Source organism: Fusarium fujikuroi, chromosome FFUJ_chr07 (genome assembly GCF_900079805.1).
Source record: "Fusarium fujikuroi IMI 58289 draft genome, chromosome FFUJ_chr07".
Lineage (NCBI taxonomy): Eukaryota > Fungi > Ascomycota > Sordariomycetes > Hypocreales > Nectriaceae > Fusarium > Fusarium fujikuroi.
Window position 1 is genome coordinate 1,067,527 of NC_036628.1, and position 22,817 is coordinate 1,090,343.

The 22,817-nt window shown below is 49.9% G+C and overlaps 7 protein-coding genes; 5 read left to right on the forward strand and 2 right to left on the reverse strand.

Annotated features, from left to right (window-relative positions):
* Positions 1 to 757: 757 nt before the first annotated feature.
* On the forward strand, positions 758 to 1,627 carry FFUJ_08762 (related to ADP-ribosylation factor 1; the record flags this gene model as incomplete). XM_023580500.1 has 4 exons in its annotated part: positions 758 to 807; positions 932 to 1,004; positions 1,065 to 1,084; positions 1,216 to 1,627. 4 exons carry the CDS (start codon positions 758 to 760, stop codon positions 1,625 to 1,627), a joined length of 555 nt encoding a protein of 184 aa, XP_023433267.1.
* Positions 1,628 to 4,662: 3,035 nt separating this feature from the next.
* Positions 4,663 to 5,793, reverse strand: FFUJ_08761 (related to beta-1,4-mannosyl-glycoprotein 4-beta-N-acetylglucosaminyltransferase; the record flags this gene model as incomplete). The annotated part of the gene is made up of 1 exon (XM_023580501.1): positions 4,663 to 5,793. The coding sequence occupies one exon, from the start codon at positions 5,791 to 5,793 to the stop codon at positions 4,663 to 4,665; it is 1,131 nt and encodes a 376-aa protein (XP_023433268.1).
* Positions 5,794 to 6,913: 1,120 nt separating this feature from the next.
* FFUJ_08760 (probable threonine aldolase) lies at positions 6,914 to 8,175 on the forward strand (the record flags this gene model as incomplete). XM_023580502.1 has 3 exons in its annotated part: positions 6,914 to 6,989; positions 7,044 to 7,302; positions 7,353 to 8,175. 3 exons carry the CDS (start codon positions 6,914 to 6,916, stop codon positions 8,173 to 8,175), a joined length of 1,158 nt encoding a protein of 385 aa, XP_023433269.1.
* A 1,363-nt stretch (positions 8,176 to 9,538) lies between these two features.
* FFUJ_08759 (related to trehalase precursor) lies at positions 9,539 to 11,760 on the forward strand (the record flags this gene model as incomplete). XM_023580503.1 has 4 exons in its annotated part: positions 9,539 to 9,717; positions 9,775 to 10,434; positions 10,484 to 10,671; positions 10,724 to 11,760. The coding sequence occupies 4 exons, from the start codon at positions 9,539 to 9,541 to the stop codon at positions 11,758 to 11,760; spliced, it is 2,064 nt and encodes a 687-aa protein (XP_023433270.1).
* Positions 11,761 to 12,429: 669 nt separating this feature from the next.
* FFUJ_08758 (uncharacterized protein) lies at positions 12,430 to 12,994 on the forward strand (the record flags this gene model as incomplete). XM_023580504.1 has 3 exons in its annotated part: positions 12,430 to 12,516; positions 12,569 to 12,599; positions 12,654 to 12,994. The coding sequence occupies 3 exons, from the start codon at positions 12,430 to 12,432 to the stop codon at positions 12,992 to 12,994; spliced, it is 459 nt and encodes a 152-aa protein (XP_023433271.1).
* Positions 12,995 to 13,889: 895 nt separating this feature from the next.
* Positions 13,890 to 16,569, forward strand: FFUJ_08757 (related to dipeptidyl aminopeptidase B; the record flags this gene model as incomplete). XM_023580505.1 has 2 exons in its annotated part: positions 13,890 to 16,395; positions 16,448 to 16,569. The coding sequence occupies 2 exons, from the start codon at positions 13,890 to 13,892 to the stop codon at positions 16,567 to 16,569; spliced, it is 2,628 nt and encodes an 875-aa protein (XP_023433272.1).
* A 455-nt stretch (positions 16,570 to 17,024) lies between these two features.
* On the reverse strand, positions 17,025 to 22,249 carry FFUJ_08756 (probable clathrin heavy chain; the record flags this gene model as incomplete). XM_023580507.1 has 4 exons in its annotated part: positions 17,025 to 17,384; positions 17,434 to 21,666; positions 21,722 to 22,093; positions 22,163 to 22,249. The coding sequence occupies 4 exons, from the start codon at positions 22,247 to 22,249 to the stop codon at positions 17,025 to 17,027; spliced, it is 5,052 nt and encodes a 1,683-aa protein (XP_023433273.1).
* Positions 22,250 to 22,817: the final 568 nt, after the last annotated feature.

Genomic DNA, 22,817 nt, shown 5'->3' on the forward strand with positions numbered 1-22,817 from the left:
ACCATCTACAGCACCAAATCTTTCTCGGTAACCTCTCTGGGCTCCTTTGGCGCTGCATCTGCGCTAAAAGCTACGCTACTTGCGCCGCCAGGCACGGGTCGTTCCCACCACTTCCCCATTCCTTGCCCCCTCAAGGCCCCAAAGGCTCGTGCCCGTTGGTGGTCTCTGTTGGCGTCTTTTGGGTGCCCTTTCTGGCGTCTCTGTTGACTGTCTCGGCCGTCATCTCGTCCCAGGTGGGGCCCTTTTTTGTGCCTCCGCCTAGGCGTCACCTGTGCCAATCTAGGTACTGCTCCTCCGTCGTTGCACCACGAGCCTCTCCTCCTTCACTATTTCCATCGCCGCTCGAACCCGCCTCCGACGCCGACGCCGACCTTGTATCAAACGCCTAGACGCTGGCGCGCACAACTTTGCAGGTGCAGATGTTACTTGTCGCCTGCCACCGTCATACAAGTCGCTTTTCCTGAACCGTCGTCCTGCCGGTCCTCTCGCTTCTGTCACCTTGGACCACGACCCTGCATTTGAGCACCAACAATAATTGTCCGCCCATAAAACACCCCGCCCACCACATCTTCTACCATCTTTCGCGAAACCGAAACATTTTGTGTTCTTCTGCCAAAGAGGAGAAGCTTTCAAAAGAAACGACATTTCTCTCGTTCGTCTTTGCGACAAGCTGCAGCGTTCTTCCAATCAGCACCCCCGCCTTCACCCGACCGCCTACCGCAGCCCGACCAACGTTTTTCGTGACCCGATAGCAAATATGGCAGGGCTATTCCAAAGGGTCTACAATTGGCTCATGCGCATGTTCTGGTAAGTAGCCATAATCATGAGGTTGCTTCCACGGAAACCAACAGAAACCTCCGGTTCATTCGCGACTCGCTGTTCTTCACAGGTGCCGCAGCTTTTGAACCCACATGCTGATAATGACTCCCAGGGCGATGGAAATGGAAGTGACGATGGTTGGTTTGCAAAATGCTGGAAAGACATCGTTATTACGAGTTCTTGCTGTAGGTTCCGACATGTGGTTTTTTCGCTTGACCGCTTGTAGCTGACTGTCGCGTTTGTAGGGCGGTGAATTCACTCTCGAGTAAGCACTTCCCAATACTGGCTCTTGCCATGAATTTCCTCCATAAATTTCCTCGATCTCGCTGCTGCCTGACCGGATATTTCAACTGTGTCATGAGGTCATGAGGTCACAGTGCTAACTCCAGATGATAGCTCCATCCCCACCGTTGGTTTCAACATGAAAAAGGTACAGCGCGGGCATGTTACCTTGAAGTGTTGGGATATTGGCGGCCAGCCCCGGTTTCGAACCATGTGGGAAAGATATTGTCGAGGCGTGAGCGCCATCGTCTTTATCGTGGATATTGCCGATACACCTTTGATTCCCCAAGCGAAGGAAGAGCTCCATGATCTCATGAGCCGCAAGTCGCTTGAGGGTATACCGCTTCTCATCCTGGGGAATAAGTCCGATCTTCCGGACAAGCTTTCGGTGGATGAGTTGATTGACGAGCTAGACCTGAAGAGCATACGAGGTCGTGAGGTGTGCTGCTATGGTATCAGCGCGAAAGAAGAGACAAACCTTGACGCAGTAGTCGAGTTTCTAATGAAGTATGCCACGCGACCATGATCAGCGCCATAACTCGCTGGTGTGGTGGCTGTAACACTCGCTTGGGGATGTTTCCACGCCCTCTGACTCAAGAGGCAACAAGCGTCCAAGTCTGTGCTAGTTGTTCCTATAACTGCCAGGCAAAGGCTTCTTTGCTTGCGTCTCGGGCCAACAACAGAGCACAAGACCGGCTTATGACAAGCGAGTGAAAAGACCAAGGGTAAACATATATAAATTCCTCTCTCACGAGCTCATGATATTTCCAGATATCTGTTGGCCCATACGCAGCTGTTACCGGGGTTTCGAAGACTTCTTCGCTGTTCTCATGTCGCCACTACCCAGTTCCTGGAAAAACCATGACACTTTTCTTTGTTAATGGACGGAGCATAATCTTGCATGGTGGGAAGAAATCCAGCACTGGCTAGAAAGGAGAAAAGGCCTTTTCCCAAGGGAAGCCGTTCTTGTATATGGAGTTGGCGCTTGCCACTCCTCACTTTTTCGTTTGTTTTTTCACCGGGGGCCTAGGCGCTGTTGCCATTGTTGATGGCGCTATTTTTTCTGCTGCTGTTGACGATGATGACGATATGATCCTTGGATGTTGTTTTTCTGCTTGGAACATACTTTGATCGAGTAAAGCGTGGGCAGTTGTCGGCCATAGCTTGTGTAAGTAACCTGCAAGCGGCTGACTAGAAACGGCTGATGACTGAATGATTATGTCGTTATGAAAATGTTCGTTCAGTTTTAAGCCTGGTAGTTGGTGGGAAGACGCGTGTGTTTATAGACAAGGGAACCAGATCCAGATTCGAGTTTGAATGTATGATTGAGTGGTGTTTTGTTAGTCAAGAATAGTGGCAAGGGATGGACTCTTTCTAAGTTGGATCGCCGAAACCCGCGCTGGTTCAGAGGGTAATGAGTGACTTTAATAAGCATTGAATGGATTTTCAACATTTGACTGTTTGTTGGAAAGAATCGAATGTCCCAGATGACATGGGTCGAGTTGTCAATGTGAGGCGGAGAACGCCCAGGTGATGCTTGGGTGTGGATACTTATCAACACCCATTTTCACAGCCAAGAGACTTTTTTCAATGAAAAAAGCTCAACAAGTAAACCAGAAGCTGTAGAAGATCGCCAAATACTAGAATAAACAGAGAGAATAAAATCTGCAGTTTAAGAAAGTACGAAAGAAAAGAGGTGAGGGAGGGGGTTGTTGATGAGGGAAACTCTAGGAGGCTACACACGGACCACTTGATGCGTTGGCCAACTCATCGCTGCAGTTGACAAGCGCCGCACGCCAGTTTTGCAGTGGCTCATCGCCCTGTCAATCCCGCCTCGCATCACGCAGCGCATCGCGTTCCCGCCCGCACCCACACCCTGGCCGAGCGAACGAACTGTGAGGATCTGAAGTGCAGCAGAGAAGGATATCGTGGGTGCCTCTGACTGGGTGTTATCGTTTTCTTAAACGGCCAGGTGCTTCCGATGAACGGGTCCCTTTCCTAGATGGCCGCTCCCATGTCTCTAAGCCTTGTAAGTGTGAGTTATTTCCGAGGCTAGGAGAGGAGGACAACTTAGACCCTTGATCCTAGATGACAAAAAGATTTAGGTAACTTAGCATAAGCTTAGGATATCTTTTGCTGAGTTTATTTTGATATCCTATATCAAGGTCTGATGTTTTCTTGCTCCACGAAGCGAGGGGTGTCTATTCCTCGAAAGCATTGCCTGTTTCTAAGTCGGGGTAATCCATCGTGCCGCAGCTCCTTACTCGAGAGATCGTTATTGATAGGCGAGGAAGCAAGGACAGGCTATACGAATAGAACAAATAGCAAAAAAGCTTGGCGTGGAACAAGTCTGGCCGACATTCAGCTTTGATACTTTGGGAGGGATGAGCGATTACGATGAGGTCATGCTGCGCACTCGGATAGCCCTCGGGAGCTCCGATCAGACGGGGACGGCGGTGAACGGAGGCGGAGCGGAGGGCTCTGTCGGTACGGGGGTGGAGACGGAGTGGTGAGATGGTTCAAACAGCGCAACTGAACGTCCTGTAAAATGTCAGTGAGCTTCAATGGATAGAATTGCGAAGTGTATTGGCGTATGATCTGAATGAATTAGAAACAGAAATAAGAGAAAAAAAAATATCGTGTGGGAAAGGGTCGAAATTATTACTTCCTCGTACGGAAATGAAATGGAATTCGAGGTTTGGGAAAGGTGGACTCGGGCTTCTAATTGGAGCGGCGTCAACGACTGTGAGCGAATCGAACGTCTTGCGCTAGACAATGGCTTTTCTGCAAATGGACATCACTCACACAGCTCAAGTTCCGAATGACTTTTGAACCCCTGATATGACCGACCCTGGGATGCTTATTGGGAGCTGACACTGAGGCTATCGTGACTGGACCACTTGGTAGGCAAGGAGCTGAAGAGCTGCGGAGAAAGTGACGCTACGTGACGAGGATCAGCTAGCGATTGGATCGCCATGTGACTCAATCATCGCTTAGACGGAAGCTGACCTCAGAGACTCGATGTTGATGTTGCTGACTGAGAGCTGTGATGGTGGAGAGAAGTTGCCCAAGGGTGGATTCTTGATAATGGATGGATGCCTGACTTAGGTCACTGTTAGCTGGGCAAGTGCAGTGAAATGGGCTAGGTCTAGGAAGAAGGTTGTCACAGGGCCACTGTTTTCGGCACATTCCTTCCTTCCTCCCCCTTGAATATTGTACGAATGTGACTCCTTCCCTTCAGAGGAGCATCTTAAATTGATCAAGACAGAAAATCGAACTAGTGACAACGGAGAACAATGTCTAACAGTGCCTGGCCAACAGTAAAGTATTCATGTGCATGAATGTCAAAGACAGTTGTGAAGATTCCGTACCGAGGCGCAGTTACTCCAAAGTTGAGGCTTGAGAGTTGTTGGAGGCTGAAACACTTCATTATTGAAGGGGTATCTCGATTCTCATAACTAACTCATCCAAAATCATGAACCAAACCAGACCAGACCAGACCAGACCAGACCAGACCATGCCTAAATACATTTATCATAATCACCCGCACAAAAGATAAGTTTATGGGTAGTCGCTGAACCCCGCGGTCTTGCCACTTCGATCCAGCATATATCGAAACCTCTCCCGATCCTCAAGCAGACAAGTTGGAAGGTCGGCATTATTGTCTATTCGAGTGAACGTATTCTCTTTACGCCCCCATAGGTCAACACCTTCACGTATCGCACTTGCGATACGATCCCGATCGCGGAAGGATTCGTGGTTCATCCACGCATGCGAGAAACTGGCCATCTTGTTCAGGAATTGGCCCATTGTCGAAAAGCACGAGCTGCAGTGCCAACCGGCATTGGCCAATGTCCCCTTTTCCAAATCCCTGAGCAGAGGAATTCCTGCATCTCCAGTTCTCAAATTTCCAGGAAGAATGGTATTACGCATGCCTTGATAATAGGTTGCCTGTGGGAATGGCCACTCGGGCCCATCGTGGAGGAACTGGAAGGAATAATAATAAAACTTGGAAGAGAGGGTCAGGCGACGAGGGAAGTTGCATGTCCTAAGTAACAGCATCGTTGCAGGGCGCAGAATCTCGTCGACATCGGCAACCAGAATGGCATCGCCTAGAGTTGGGGTTTGCTCGCCAGTGAGCTTTGGGAAGACTTGGTCGAACATAGCGTTGCGCTGTAAGTCTTCCCGATCCCAGTGACGCAAGGGCTTGAAGTCTTTCGGATAATCAAGCTGATGATAAATCATCTTGTCGTGGTAAGGCTCAAAGCGCTTCCAGTTGTCACGGATGACAAGGTCCTTGGGGCCGCCCTGGAAGGTAAGTGGCGCCTCAACGACAACAAAATAATCGACATAATTATACAGAGTCTTTAGCCGGATCTCGAGAAAGTCCAGTTCTGTATTGACCATGAAGAGGTCGTAAATCTTGCGGCGACCGTTTGGCGCGTCGGGATGAGGGTTGAAGACAGTGTAGCCATGTGAGGCGCATAACGAGCGAGCGGCATCTGATGCGTAGTATTCGTGATGCGACCTTGAAAAGTTAAGTCGAGGAAGCGAGAGAGAAACGCTGATATCTGTATCAGTAATGCGATGAATGTGTGAACGATCGAAGAACGGCTGCTTAGATAGAAGCACGACCATGCAAACGAGGAGTATCAACGAGAGGAACACACGATAAGGCACGCAAGAAGCCATAACTAATGATAAATTCCGCACATCAAGAGAAATGAGAGAATAAGAAGTCAAAAGATCGTTAGTGCGACAGGGCTGCTATTACATGGCAGCAGTGACATGTGTCTAATAACACAAGTGTCGCATGAGGGAGCAATAAATCGGTAATCACGGCATCTTGTCCCCAGAGGGATTCGAGAATCAGCCCGCTAATACGTTGATCTTGGACTAAGGCACGCCCTCAGCGGCTCAGCCTCAGGATTAAAGGGATGGTCAGGCCGTTACACGAGTTTGTTCCAATGCGACATACGCAGGGCGTTGCTTCATTGGCTAAAATATCTGTTCCTGTGAGACTATGAAGCCGGCAATCTAACAAGCGTCGGCAGCTGAACACAGTGATAAGCACCGACGCCATGTAATATAAAAAGGGTGTTTGAGCCTTGACTCTTGCTTAATCTATTTTGATAATGATATTCTCCCAGGGCTGATAACGATGAACGGGCTGACGCAATTTCATACGTACATACATTTTGATTTCCCACGTGAATAATAGTAGTTCGTATAGCATAGCTTTGAGGCCCGCTATTACCCTTATCCTAATGACCATCAAACAATGCTAAAGACACCAACTAAATGGCTGAACCCAGCCGATGGCCTCATTACAAAGCATCTATAAGCAGAGCTAAAGGCTTTGTAAAGAAGATTCTGTTTATACACATGAAACGGAAATAAGCACCGTTTGATAATGGTAGACCCTTGAAGCTGATTAGTGTTGTGAGGGGGAGGAGGCTCCATTAATTGATATCGATATCGGTATCGCTTCCGGAGCCTAGACGGGGGCGGCATCGGCTCTTTCAACGGCCAAGACTCCTCCGTGTTCCCCTCACTATCGACACGTTTTTTGTGGAGGTTGTACCCCATTCTACGCCCTATAAACGACTTGACTCTATTGTTCCGTTCTGCGGAGATTGAGACTCTCTTGAGTCTAATTCGCTCTTCTATCATGATGAGTCGTTGTTCTCGACTTATCGTATCCTCGGCAGTTCGCAACTTGTCAAAAGATCCTCTCCGACCTCTATCAATATCTTTAACAGCACACCCAATTGTTTCTCCACAGCGGACTTTTACCTCTTCATCCGTCAAAATGGGAGACGCTATCTCTGAGAAGCCTCATAATGCCTGGCTCGGTGCCAAGGGGCCTGCGGCTCTTGACCTCCGCAGTATGTAACTCATACACAAGTTGAGATGCCAAATTCTGATTCTGGTTGGTATAGGCGATGTAGTGACGACACCAACACCAGCTATGTTGGAAGCTGTCAAATCATGCTCTCTCCTTGACGATGTCTTCCAGGAGGACCCTGCTACAAACGACCTTGAAGCCTATGTTGCGGAACGCACCGGAAAGGAAGCCGGTCTTTTCGTCCTCTCAGGAACAATGGGAAACCAGCTCGCTCTTCGATCTCTTCTCACTCAGCCTCCTTACTCGGTACTGTGCGATTACCGAGCTCACATTTTCACCGCTGAAGCAGGCGGGTAAGTACTAAAAAGTGAGTCCTAAGTTCGGTGGGTTGACAGTTTTGTAGCACTTCAAACCTCACAGGGGCTCAGATTCAGACTGTCATTCCTAAAAATGGCAGATACATGACGCTTGAAGAGATTCAGGAGAATGTGACTCTGGATGATGATGTTCACGGTTGCCCTACACGTGTCATCAGTTTGGAAAACACTCTTCACGGCATGGTCATGCCTCTCAGTGAGGTCAAGCGAATATCTGAGTTCGCCAGAGAGCACGGCATTAAGTTACACTTGGACGGCGCACGACTATGGGAGGCTGTGGTCTCTGGAGCAGGATCTCTGACCGAATACTGTTCCTACTTTGACACCATCAGTCTATGTCTGTCCAAGGGTCTTGGTGCACCAGCAGGAAGTGTCATTGTTGGCCCCAAAGCCACACTGAAGCACGCTCGTTGGGTCCGCAAGTCGATTGGCGGCGGTCTACGGCAATCTGGTGTTCTCACATCTGCAGGACGCATCGCTATCGAGCAGACCTTTGGAAAATCACCCAACGGCCAAGACGGGCCACTCAAGGCGTCTCACGAGATGGCACGCAAGGTCGACGACCTCTGGACGAGCATGGGTGGCACGATTGATGAGCCAACGGAGACCAACATGGTGTGGTTGAACCTCAAGGCGACAGGATGCAGTGAGAAGCGGTTTATTGAGATTGGCGCAGAAGCTGGGCTCAAGTTCATGTGTAACCGGTTGGTGACGCACTACCAGGTCGCGCAGAATGAGGAAGAGGTTCTGAGACGGTTGAAGATTGTGTTTGAAAAGGTTTTAGGCGAGAGAGGAGATTCCAGTGCCCAGCAAAAGATTGGGAAGGGCAGTGTATATGTGCCCCAATAGATGAAGTGATAGACTGGGTATTCGATCTAGAGCTTGCTCTTTCGGTCCTACTCCTTGCACATGTTAGTGAACTACTGTGAGACGTTTCAGCCATCGAAAGATTTTTATAGTAGACTTGTCCATATAAGGCTGCTCTTTAGAGATATCTTCACAATTAAGGTTAGATGTTGACCGGCAGTTCTTGGTGTTAGTCACTAACGGTATTGTCTCGGTCAATTTCTTATGATCAGAGCCGGGACCAGGATCATGATCGACGACCTTGCGCAAACTATATTGGCATCTCCGAACTATTCGGGCAGGTGTCAAGATATTTGACGGGATTGCCGAGACTGAAGCTGACGATTCAATGCATCTCCAGCCTCAACAAGCATGGGGGAATTAGTCATGAAAATGGGCATCTGTCGGTCCTATTACACCGAGAATCAGTGCTCGATCGAGGTCTGGTCTCCCGTTTGCTGGATCTTCTTGTCAACGGGTGAGCCAAGAACGCCGCTGACACTTGTCTTAGGCTATGCACTTGGTCGAATTGTCTAATTCCGCGCCCTGCGAGAACGTTTATTCCCAACGCTTGAGACTTGGGACTTGGGATTTCTTGACGTCACTGGCCAATCGGTCAAATAAAGCTGCAAGCAGCGTGTAAATGATGCCGAAGCTAAGAGGGGAGAGTGCGGGGAATAAGAGCAGAAACAAGGATTAGATGCAGACGTTTCTCCACGTTTGGTTTGTTTATTTTCTGTGGCGTCTGGGGGTGTAGAGGATATCACGTCACAGAGAGAATATGGCTGATTTGTATTCAATTGCTGTAGACTCATGATAGAAGCAATAATTGATTATACAACAGTTAAATTGAACAGATTTTCAGTGAGGAGAGCTCTGGCTAGGTCATTCATCTTGGTATCATGATGTAAAGTTGGATTTAAGCCCCTTGGCAAAACAAACGCTAACTTTACAATACCATGAACCTTGAACTGCATAAGCTCGCAGTGGAGGGTGTCAAGTACAGTAAAAGAAAGAAAAAATGTGGAAAATTGGATAATGATCGTCAAGCTGAGCTCTTTCTTTGCTTTAGCAACCCCCGGCTTCCATCTTCCATTCCATTCTTGGCTGACAGCCTAAATGTTAATGTTAGCAACTAAACAAACCCATGACAGGTTCAAATCCTGTTCATGTTCACTAAATATCATGTCATGATTTCTCCTTGGCTTGGCCGAGTCACAAGCTTTATGACTCTATGCAACTTTAACTGTATATATAAATATACTCTCTCTCATCCCCTCTCCTCTTTTTGAATACCACCCTGCATCTCTACTACTCAATTGGCACTTCTCAACAGCTTTCTTCATCTTGGAGGAAGTATTCCGTGATGCCGTCTCCACGACATATCGCTGCGGCTTTGGCTGCGTCAGCGACAACCGTTTCTGCTCTATACGTGAACGGCACAGTCGTTGCGCCTTGCGACTCACCAATTTACTGCCATGGAGAGATTCTCGAGCAGATTGAGCTTGCCCAACCCTTCAGTGACTCCAAGACCTTTGTTGATATGTAGTCATCACCCCATTATCACTGCTAGAGTCTTCACAGATACTAACTCACCTCAAGGCCAGCTATTCGTCCTCTGAGCGAGATCCAGGATGCTTTCGACAAGTTGGATAAGCCGCTACGTAACAATTCGGCTCTCACGGAGTTCCTCAGTGACTACTTTGCCGATGCTGGTGGTGAGCTCGAGGAAGTCCCTGAAGATGAGCTTGAAACAGATCCCAAGTTTCTCGACAAGATCAACAACACTGCCATCAAGGAATTCACACAAAAGGTCATCGATATTTGGCCTGACCTGACTCGTCGCTACGACCAAGACTCCAAGAACTGCAGCGATTGCCCCAACAGTTTCATCCCCGTCAACCGATCCTTCGTCGTTGCTGGTGGACGTTTCCGTGAGCCTTATTACTGGGATTCGTACTGGATCATCGAGGGTCTTCTTCGAACTGGCGGCTCTTTCATCAACATTGCAAAGAACACGATCGAGAACTTCCTTGATTTCATTGAGGAGTATGGCTTCGTCCCCAATGGCGCTCGTATCTACTACCTCAACCGATCTCAGCCTCCTCTGCTGTCTCAGATGATAAAGGCTTATATCGAGCACACCAACGATACTGATATTCTTGAGCGTGCTCTGCCTCTGCTTGTGCAGGAGCATGAGTTCTTCATGACGAACCGTTCGGTTCCGGTCTACATCAACAATGAGACTTACTACCTCAACACGTATGACTATCGACCCCCATGCATTGGTTGCCACTAACATGCTCTGCAGATATAATGTTTCCAACACTCGACCACGACCCGAGTCTTACCGGGAAGACTATGTTACTGCAAACAACAAGTCTTACTACTCGCCATCCGGTGAGGTTTACAGCGGTGGTGAAGAACTCAACTTCAAGACAAAGGAGGCTCTGTACGGAAATCTCGCCAGTGGTGCTGAGAGTGGTCTCGACTATTCAGGTATGTTCACAAACTTGATCAAAACCAGATCTTATGCCTAACAATCGCACAGTTAAGTGGGTGGCCAGACCCGATGATGCTATTCGCGACAATTACTTCCCTCTCCGATACCTCAACACTAGAAACATCATCCCTGTTGACCTCAACTCGATCTTGTACGGAAACGAGATCGCCATCGCTGAGTTCTATGAGCAGACAGGCAACAGCAGTGCCAGCCGTCAATGGCGCGAAGTCGCTGCCAACCGCAGCTTTGCCATGCACGCCTTCATGTGGAACGAGACCCATTGGAGCTACTTCGACTACAACTTGACTTCCAAGGCACAGTCGATCTTTTACCCAACCGACAACAACACTGCCGAGATTGACAAGGAGAACGCTCCCAAAGGCAAGCAGGTCTTCTTCAGCCCTACCCAGTTCTACCCCTTCTGGCTGGGCGCTGCCCCGGATTATCTCAAGAATAACCCATATGCTGTACTCAATGCTTACAAGCGTGTCTCGTACTATCTGGATACCCGCCAAGGTGGTATTCCCGCCAGTAACGTCGAGTCGGGACAGCAGTGGGATCAGCCTAATGTCTGGCCTCCACTGATGCACATCCTCATGTCAGGACTTGAAAAGGTCCCTGCAACATTTGGCATCATGGATCCTTCTTTCATCGAGGTCCGTAGACTGGCTCTGCGTCTCGCCCAGCGATATCTGGACTCAACTTTCTGCACTTGGCGCGCAACTGGAGGAACAACTTCAGATCTGCCCCGAATCCAGTCAGCAGCTGAGGGGGCTGATGGCATCATGTTTGAGAAGTACGCCGACAACGCTACCAACGTTGCAGGAGGCGGTGGTGAGTACGAAGTCGTTGAGGGCTTCGGCTGGACCAACGGTGTGCTCATCTGGGCTGTTGATGAGTTTGGCAACAGACTGAAGCAGCCCCAGTGTAACTTCACTGGGGACTCTTCTAATGAGCGTCGTGATACCAGCAGCGCTGTCATGTTGCATGCTCGCGATGCTGCTCGCATCAAGAAGTTTGGCAACAGGAAGAGGGCCGCTGAGAAGGCTACCCATAAGAGGTCTAGCCGTCTGTTTCACTTCTAAGATCTGATGGTTATTAATGATTGCATGAACAAGTAGTATATATTATGTTAGTATTACTATACTTGATAGCGTCTATAAGTGTATAGTATATCCAGAAGGTCGTCCATTTGACATATCATGATGACGGCTTTCCCCGAAGTCACGGCACCGCCATCGTATTGACCGTATTGAAATCGATATGAGAGTACGGAGTTGACTGTTTGAATGACTGAAAAACCAAGCATGAAAGCCTTATGAGGCAGGACGTCATCACGTGTCCATAAGCTGAATAGCACAGCCACTAATCGTGGGTTGAACGAGGCGATGAGGTCGACCACTTAGAACTCGATCTCAGCTATAGGACCAGCATATGAGATACTGAGACTATAGCTCAAGCCATGGGTGGGACAGATACGATGAATGCGAGAATTGCGTGTGGGGTGATTGGCGGTTAGATCGGCATCACCACTTGGGCTGGGCGTTATTTGGCTTTCAGCCTTGGGTGTGGGATTGGGGATTGAGGTGTTTATGGGACTATAAAGATGGAGCTGGTTCCTTGATTGTGTATGAAAGGATTACATGACATCAGAGAAGATCCTATTCTCAATTGCCTATCTACTGCTAACTGAACTGCACCTTTCGAAGTACTACTATTATCTACACTTATACGATTTGGACCACAACGTCAAGATGGTTGGTTTTGGATCAGCAAAGGACCAGAAAAAGAATCATGAGGAGGTTGCAGATATCCCCGCGCACTTGTCCGACTTGCACTGCGTGAGTATTTTCTCATATCTCTGCTGAAGATAGTCTTGCTTACACACTATAGTTCACCGAGACAGACAACTGTATAACCACAAGTCAGTCATCATCATCATCTCCAATTCTACCCAAACTCCACTGACGCGTCCCAGCAATGATGGACCTCCCCGGCTACCGCATCACCAAAGTCCTCGGAGCAGTCTACGGAATTACAGTACGCTCACGCAACATCGCCGCAGGAATCGGCATGGTTATAAAGAGCATGGCAGGCGGCGAACTGACCTGGTTCACTTCGATGCTGTACTCTTGCCGCAACGACTCTATCAGCCGGGTTGTGCAAGAAACGAAGAGGAGAGGGGGAAATGCCATCATTTGCCTGCGCTTTGAGACTGGAGATCTGGGAGGCTTTGCGCAGGCGAGTGCCTATGGGACTGCTTGTGTGGTTGAGAAGATTGAGGGCGCCAACGTTGAGGCGCCTCAGTTGACGCATTAACTGAACTTGGTTTGATGTTGATGCCGGAGATTGTGAGGATACCCTTTCTAATTTGCTTCAGTAATATCACTATTCTTCTTCTTCTTTCCTCTTGTTCTTTGATAGAACTATTTTCATCACTTTGAGTCTTCCTCTTAATAAACAAATGCTCGCCCATAGACCTTGAACCCGATCGCGATTATAATACCCCGGATTTATTGCCCCGGGCCGCATGTTGAGTGGGGTGCATCCGGGGTTCGGAGGCCGGGGGATGGCTGATGATGCATGCGCCGGATCTCACATCGTATCGAAGCAGTTGAAACTCGATACAGAGTAACACTCAATATCGTACATTAGAGAAGCAATTGTATGAGGACGCATTCATCGAGACAAACCCTTAATGTGAAACAAAACTCACTGATCGCCAGCTTACGTCATCAGAAGCTTTGCCCGATGCGACAAGTCGGCACGAGCACGAGCACGAGCTTAGACGTATCATTAGCATCAGCGTTAGCATCAGCATAGCCCATCATTCCCTCGCGTTAGTTAACTAACGTTAGTCTCTATTGACAACCAAATACAGATCCAATTGACGCCTCGTTTCTTTCTTTACTTTCATCCACAGCCATTTGCCCACTCTTTTGTTTGCTCGTACTAGCCTATCGTTATTCATTACAATCTCCGACGCTCGCTTCCGCGCGCACCGCAGCATGTGCCAGCACCAATAAACTAGACTCGCGTACCACAGCCACCACCAACAACCAACACGATATACAACGGAGGACACCCTCCTCTAATAACGGCTTCAAATATGTCCCCGTTGAGTCCTGCCAGCGACCGTCGATACTCGGACGATTCCATCTCTTCGGCTTCGACGACGAGTCTTGTGTTCGATAGGATACAAGAGAAGACAATGATGGACGCTTCAAGAGATAACAGCGATTCTCGAGCTCTCGAGGACGATGATCCCCTCAAGGAAGAGGATGACCTAGAGACGGGTCCTTTCCTCGGTCCTGGAGCTTCCCTGCATCGCGAGCCCATGGATAGAGGATTGCGACGCATTCTCATCATTGTCGGCTCTGTCTTCGTCGCAGCTTGGCTTATAGGTCTCGGCACATTCCTCTATTTCGGTTCATATCATCACGAGAGCGATACCGAGCACGATCCTGATGCTGCGACGCGAGGTTCGGGAAAGGCCGTTACAATGGATCAGCTCTTCAGTGGCTTCTGGCAGGCCAAGTCACATAGTATCAGCTGGATTGGCGGTCCTGATGGGGAGGATGGTTTGCTGCTTGAGGTTGGAGCTAGCGAGAAGCCATACATTGTTGTCGAGGATATCCGCAGCGATAAGGAGGCCAGATCACCCATTGATACAGAAGTCAAAGCCTCCAAGTCGCGAACATTGATGAAGGACAACTTCTTTGTTTACGAGGGAAACCAATACTCTCCCGAATGGAATGAGCCCAGTCCCGATCTGAAGAAGGTCCTTCTCGGCGTCGAGAAGAAGAAAAACTGGCGTCACTCTTTCAGCGCCATCTACTTCATTCTCGATGTCGAGACTCAGGAAGCTGAACCGCTCGTCCCGGGCAAGCCCGATGCTCGAATTCAGCTCGCTACATGGAGTCCCAAGAGCGACGCCGTATCTTATACGCAAGACAACAACTTGTATATCCGGAAGTTGGACGATAAGAAGAATGTCGTCAAGATCACCAAGGATGGCGGTCCAGAGTACTTCTACGGTATTCCCGACTGGGTCTACGAGGAAGAAGTCTTTGGTGGCCGCAGCGCTACGTGGTGGTCTGATGATGGCGAGTACTTGGCCTTCCTTCGCACAAACGAGACCGGCGTTCCCGAGTTTCCAGTCCAGTTCTTCATCAAGCGACCCAGTGGCACAGACCCAGAAGAGGGAGAAGAGGCGTATCCCGAGGTTGAGCAGATCAAGTATCCCAAGGCTGGTGCGCACAACCCAGTTGTTGACCTGCTCTTCTACGACGTGTCGAAGAAGGATGTCTTCTCTGTTGATATCGACGGTGCATTTGCGGACGATGATCGCATCATCAACAATCTTATATGGGCCGGTGGCAAGGCTCTCGTCAAGGAGACCAACCGTGTCAGCGATGTTCTCAAGGTCGTCCTGATCGACGTTGGTTCTCGCAAGGGCAAGACTGTCAACACTATCGACGTCGATGAGATTGACGGTGGTTGGTTCGAGATCTCCCACAAGACAGCTTATATCCCCGCCGATCCTGAGAATGGCCGCGATCACGATGGATACGTTGACTCTTATCTACACGAGGGCTATGATCATCTAGCTTACTTCACTCCTCTCGACAACCCTGAGCCCATCATGCTTACCAAGGGCGAATGGGAAATCGATGATGCTCCCTCAGCAATCGATCTCGCAAACAATTTAGTCTATTTCATCGCCGCCAAAGAGTCATCTATTCAGCGCCATGTCTACTCTGTCAAGCTTGATGGTACCTCTCTCGAAGCTCTGACTGACCCTGAGACTGAGGCTTACTACGATGCTTCCTTTTCCAAGGGTGCTGGCTTTGTCCTCCTGTCATACCGCGGACCCAAGGTTCCCAGCCAAAAGGTCATCTCCACACCTTCGAGTGTCTTTACCTACGAGCGTGTCGTCGAGGACAACTCCGAGCTAGCCGAGCGTGCCCGTCGCCACGAGCTTCCTGTTATGCAGTACGGCACCCTCGATCTTGGTGATGGCGTTGAGGTCAACTACGTTGAAAGGCGTCCCCCTCACTTCGACCCGAAGAAGGAGTACCCTGTTCTCTTCCAGCAGTACTCCGGTCCGGGCTCTCAGTCTGTTACCAAGAGATTCTCCGTTGACTTCCAAGCCTATGTCGCCTCAGCCCTCGGCTATCTAGTTGTCACCGTCGATCCTCGAGGCACAGGCTTCCTTGGCCGCAAGCACCGTGTAGTAGTCCGCTCACAACTCGGTGTTCTGGAGTCGCAGGATCACATCGCCGCTGCCAAGTCTTTCGCTTCCCGTCCCTACGTCGATGCCGATCGCCTGGCCATCTGGGGCTGGTCCTATGGCGGCTTTACTACCCTCAAGACACTTGAGCAGGACGCCGGACGCACTTTCAGCTATGGCATGGCTGTCGCCCCTGTCACTGACTGGCGCTTCTACGACAGTATCTACACCGAGCGTTACATGCGTACACCGCAAGAGAATCCTGACGGCTACGACATGTCTATGATCGCCAATGCCACAGCCCTCGGCAGCAATAAGCGTTTCCTTCTTATGCACGGTGTTGCCGATGACAATGTCCACTTCCAGAACTCGCTCACGCTTCTTGATGAGCTTGATCTTGCGGGTGTAGAGAACTATGATGTTCACGTTTTCCCCGATAGCGACCACAGTATCTTCTTCCATAACGGAAACCGCATCGTATACGATAGTAAGTTAGACCTTTTTGACGTAGTAAACTCGGACTGACAATGGGGTTCTAGAACTTCGTAATTGGCTGATCAACGCCTTTAATGGCGAGTGGCTCAAGATCTCTGACCCAAAACCTCACAAGGATGGCATCGAGAAGGAGAAGCGTGAGATTGATGCAGTGTCTTTGGTTTAGAATAGCGTTTTGTAACAGTGTCTGGATTGCATTATGGCAGATTAACAGTATCATCATGGCGTGTCACAGCGTTGCATTAAAGAGACAGGATAACAAAGACAAATCAATGTACTATCATACAACATACAGCAGTCCGACAGAATACATGCGTCTGACTGCGAAATTTAGTATCAGAACTTCGTCCTCCAGTCTACCACAAAAGCCCTTAGGAGGTCAATCGCTTAAAATCCTCCTTCCAACGCCCCCACGCGCAACTCGCGGGAGAAGCAAAATATGATTAGAGGATCTGTATCCTCGCCAATAAACTATCCTTTTCTGATATCTGCGGGCGGGTATGGCGGGTACGAATCCATTTTGAAGTTATTCTCCTACTCATGAAGATACTGATTATGCGCTACCGATCCTCGGATATGGTAATAGGGAAGGCAGCGCCACATCGGTACCGGTACCTGCATCTAGAAACCGTAGCCGGTGGGCTGCGGCGCGAAGCCGTTTGCTTGGCCATATGGTGCAGGCGAGGGTGAAGAGCCCATGCCACCAGGTCCAGCTGTGATCATGAGTCTAGAAGCGCCGAGGATTGGTGTGTTGTCATCGGTCTTCTCCTTCTCTTGCTCCTTCGCCTTGCGGGCCTCATTGTCTGCCTTCAGAAGGGCGAGGTCCTTTGTTTGCTGGGCGAGCATGTTGATCATGTAAGGCATAGAGAAGTCCATGAGGCCATGGCGCCATGAGAGCTCCAGAACAAGGTCAGGGCGGATGAGCTCGTAGCAAGCGTACAGCATGCCAGTGTAACATTCGCGGTGGCCAATATCGACGAACTACAGATGTTAGTATATTAGAAATTTCCAGATCTCGACTGGTACTTACATATTGAAGGAGGTCGCTGACAATCTCGGTCTTGGCAGAGAGGGCAGCGGTTTCGATGGCGTCCTTGTACAGCTTGTCCTGCTTAGACAGGGCAATAGACTTCTCCCATCGCTTGTTCTTGCGGTAGATGGAAGCAGCAATCTGGCGGAAGAAGATGAGGTCGTGCTTCTCCAGGCGGCTGGCCAGCTCAGTAGCATCGTAGTTGTCATAGTTCTGAACTGAGTCACGTAGGGTCTTGTAATCCTCCTCCTCGATGAGCAGGTCGTTGACAGCCTCGTTCACAACACGCTTGTTCTGAGTTTGCACGTTGAGCAAGAAAGGCTTGATAAGAGGGAGGTCATCGTTCTTCTGGAAGATCTTGACGACACGGTTAACGTCAATACGAGGAGTAAGAGTTGCAAGAAGGTCAGTGATGAGCGAGGGATGCTGCTCAACATAGAACTTGATAGCACGGTAGTAGATCTCCAGGTTGGCAACCTTAACCACGATCTCCTTGAACTGCTGGTGGTCCCAGGAGTTCTCGGGTCGCTCGATGACGGCAAGAGCAGCGTTGTCAAATTCGTCATAATGGTAGTAGCAGAAGACCAGCTCAGGCCAGAGGTTCGCTTCCTCGCAGGCCTTGATCATCTTGGGGAGATTCATGCGAGACCAGAAGATCTTGATGTGCTCCATGAGGCGGTCGGGGTGGTACTTGGAGAGGGCGATACCGAGCTCAGTGAACATTCCCATATGGGCACGCTCAAGGCCAAGACCTTGCTCGAGAAGGCTGATAAGCTCGTCAAAGTAACCGTTGCGCTCGTACTCCTTAACTAGGGTCTGGAGTTGCTCAGCATCGACAATCAAGTTGAGACCACAAATCTGGGCAAGTCGGAATTCCTTCTTCTGAACACAGGCCTCGTGAACCTGCTTCCACACCTTGATATTGTTGGCCTTGCGGGCACACTCAACGGCTGCTTGGTAGTCACCGAGGTGAACAAGAGTGGTTGCCAACTTGGCCCAGTTCGAAATGCTGGTATAGAAGATCTTGGAAGCCTCGAACAAGCCTTCCTCGTAAGCCTTGTCACCAGATTCCTCAATGTTAGCAACGTTGGTAGCTCGGAGGAAGTCTTCAAGCTCGGAGAGCTGGTCAAGACGAGCATAGGAGAAAGCCAGAGCAGTGTCGATAGCGGGCTCACGGAGGGTCTTGCGGCACATGCGCAGGTACTTGACAAGATCCTCGTTCTTGCCGGCGTGGGTAGCAACTTCAATGACCTCCAAGTAGTTGCGGGGGTCCTCAGCCTTAATGTAGGACTCGATAGCATCAGAGACACGGAGACCATCAAGCTGAGCCTTGGCAACCTTGCTCCAGACCTCAGGCAGGTCAACCTCTTCGGCATAACCCTGGGCACGGTCAATGCTGACGACGTTCTCGATCAGGACGTCAACAGCGGCAGACTTGTTATCAGCCTTCTTGTAGATCTCGAAAGCTTCCTCAAAGAGGCCAACCTCAATGCAGGCAGTGGCGATTTCATCGGCGTTGTAGTTGTCGAGCTTGTGAATGTAATCCATGACACGTCCCTTATCAGCCTTGGCAGCGGTGAACATAAGCAAGTTCTGGAGATTCTGGTTATCGCTGAAAGGTGAAGGCTCAAGAACAATCTTCTCAAGAAGTTCAATAAGCTCGAGAGGGAGATCATTCTCAAGGAAAGCAGCAACGGCCACGGAGACCTTCGAAGGGTCATTGGCCTCGGGAACCGCGGTCGCGGTGACTTGGTCAACAACAGATCGTCGGTGAATGTTGTTCTCGCTCAGCACGAAACCCCACAGCTCATTATCAGATCGCTCCAACAGATATCGCGCCTGGGCTCTGTACATAGAGTTCTCATTTGTGATGTTGACGAGCTCCAAGTCATTCTGTCCCTTGGAATAGGCAATGTAGGCCAGGTTGGGATCACGCTTCTCACAGTACTTTCCGACTGTCAGAGTATCGTATTGATCGTTTTCTTTCAGGAACTTCTCCGGGTTGTTGTTGGAATCAATATAGATCTTGGCAAGAGCATTGAAAATAGCTTGCTGCTGGTTACCCTCGTTAAGAGTCTTCTCGAGGAAGGGCAAGAGAAGCTTGAGTCGGTTTCGAGATTCAACCTCAGAGACAAGCGAATCAATGCTGATAGCCTGTGCGTTAACGGTCTGCAACAACTGCTTAATGACATTTTCATCGCAATCGACATCCAAAAGGCCTCCAATGACTTCGGGAGCTCGTGTGGGGTTCACAGACTGGACGTAGGTCTCAATAGCAGCAAATTGCTGGTTCTGGTACAGGTACAGAATCAGGTCGTGAACAAAGTTGAAACGATCGCAGACGATGATCAGAGGAAGCTGCTCGGGCAGCTTGGCTTCCTTAAGGAAGTTCTTGACCTTCTCTGGGTTATACACGTTACTATCGCGGCACAATCGCTCAACTTCATTAAACTGGCCCATCTTGGTAGCAGCCTCAATGTACTTGAAGTGCACGTCAGGGTCCTCAGACAGGTTCACAATGCTACCCAGGTAGTAGAACAGACCCTCAGCAGTCTTGTACTTCTCGAAGAGATCAATTAGGCGAACAGCTCCCAAGAGGTCGGAGTACTTGGTGGCGATGGTAACCACTGACTGAAGGTTTTGTCGAATGTTCGTCTTCATCATAGCGTCTAGACAATCAAGGGATTGCTCGACAGAAAGCTTGCCGAAGAAGGTGGTGAGCCAGTCGGGGTTGAAGTTAGGGGAGCCAGGAATGTTGACAATGACACGCTTAATGGCCTCAGGGTCCTCATAGAGCTCTAAGGCCTTCTGAGGAAGGTTGGCCTGCTCGCAAAGTTGGGCAATGCGAGACTTATCGAAGTGAGTGAACATCTCATTGCCCAGAATAGCCTCGGCAACTTGAGGAGCATGCATCAGGTTCATCTCAAGTAGTCGGGTCTGAAGACGGGCATGTTCAGGCTTGTTCTCCTTCAGCGCATCCAGGAGGAAGGCAGTGGCTTGTTGGATCATACCCTGCCCTTGGAAGATGTCGCAAACACGCTCCAAATCAACCAAGGAGCCCTGCTCGTTATTAGCCAGGGCACTAGCAAACTCGGCACCCTTCTCAGGGTTGATACGAATGATGTGCTGAAGAAGTTGGATATAATCAGGTTGATAGCCGGTCTGAGCCGAGTACGGGAGAATCTTATCAAACTGGCCAGTCTCAGCAAAACCAGCGACAACCTTTGCGGGGACCTCCGCCTTAAGGTAGATGGTAAGGGCCATGTTCATATCGTAAGGACGGACCAAGTCTCCGAGCGCCTCAGAGCAGTCCAACTTGCCCTCCTTCAACCACTTCTCGAGCAAATGCTTGCGGTTCTGCTGGAGAACCGGCTGTGCAAGCTCAAGGGTCTCCTCACGGTTCAAGGCGCCCTTGTCCAAAAGCATACCAAAGTATTGAAGTGTGAAAGCCATCTGGCCAGGTTGAACTGGAAGGCGCTTGAACTTCTCAATAGTCTCGGCGCTTCGCAGGAAGCCTCGCGGGGAGTTGGCGGCAACCTTAGCAGCCTCCAGATAACTTCCCGCGTTGAACAGCTGCTCGAATTGGCGGGCATAAAGGTTATCAGCACCGGGAAGTCCAGCTCTTGAGGCCATCTTGATAGCCATCTCTGAGTTGGCGGGGTTCTGAAGAAGGTATGGGATGATGTTGTTGTCGTCGATGGTCACGAAAAGAACTTGACCCTTTCGGTTGATGCCAACAATACCAGAGGAGCCGTCGTCTGTGCATGTTGTGAAAATCGTCTCGCTCGAAATTCGGTTCATGTAAATGCAAGAGGCAGTCTCGAGATCATAGAGGTGGATAAAGCCGTACTTGGTCACCATGTAGATGACGCCGTACTTCTGAGAAACCTGGAGAGCGACGGGGAAATCGTTGGTGGCTTCGGGGGGGAAGAACATGTCGACCGCCTTCTTCTGGAAAATAGGATTCGACTCGGGATGGTCGACCTCGACGATGTGAAGCTTGGCGCCGGTTGCCGTTCGTACAGCGAAACTGAAGAACTTGGTATCTTGAGGAGCACCTTCTAGGCGAAGGGTACCAAAGGCGGCGGCATGACCTTCTATGGCCTGGCTGATTCCACGATCTTTAGAGTAGAGCTGCATGGCACCAACCACACGGCCTTGCTGGGATGAAATGCCAACGACTACCATCCACTTGCCATCGCTGTTAACTCGGTAGTTGATGATCTGGCAGCCCTGAAACGCCGTTAGCACTAGAATTCCAGATTAGTGGCGGATGAAAGCGGCTCACTTGAAGGTTATCATTGCGCTGGAAGACCTTGACGGGGGCATCTTGGCCCGCATCGTAGACATTCCAGTGGAAGACGCTGGTTGTTGTGACAAGACCGAGCTCGTTCTCGCTGATCCACTTCCAGAACTGGACATCCTCGTTCATGGTGCAAGACTTGAGCTTCTTCTTTTGCTCGAGGTCGAAGATCTGCAGTGTTCTAGACTGAGCCTTGAGAGCAATGACCTGTCGGTTCCAGTGCATGATGGCACTGTCGGCCTTGATCGGCCGACGGGTGACGTTGTTGCCATTCTTGAGCTCAATAATAACAACCTCAGGTTGGGCAGCTTCGTTCTTCTTCTCTCGCACACACACGTATGAGTCGGACTCGAGTGTCTAGCTTCTAGTTAGCTCATGACATTGTTTATCGCGACCAAGTAGCTGGTGGCAGTTTGTGGGACATACGCAGGAGTTGAAGCCAATGCTCTGTGTGTCCACGCCAACATTGGCGAGCTGGACAAGCTCCTGAAACTTGATGGGCAGAGTCGGCATGGCGCCGGTGTGGCCTATGATGAGGTAAAAGGGACCTTTCTCAAATCGACGCTCCTAAGCTCGAGTTCGGTCGAAAGACTGGGAAGAAGAATTGGTATCGATCTCGGATCGATCGTCAGTAATTATGCCGGGGTTGCCTACGGTTGGCGCAGTTTGAGCTTCCATATGCCGCGTGGCAGGAGACAAGATTTCGAAGTAAACAAGCGCGAGGAATCGAAGAGAAAGAAAACAAAAGCGACGGCGTGGAGATGCGAATTCCACTGATGGGCGCAGGCGAATTAGTCGTCGAGAGGGAGAGAGGTGGAATGGGTGTTGAAAGTGTGTTTTGGTTAAAGGAGAGAGCAGGAAGAAGGTTAGGTTAGATCCAGGTCACTTTGGGTTACGTTACCTGTTCTGTTTGGAAGGAGCCACAGGTACAGCTAGCATTGAAGTGGAGAGTGGAGGTGCAGCACTGCGCCAGAGCAGAAGGTACGTATCTGCCTCGAAATACGGCGTGCCTGGGGAACTAGCGGCCACTGGCTCGCACTGGCCCGGTGTGCCAATGCTGACAGCCTATTTCAAGAGCCAA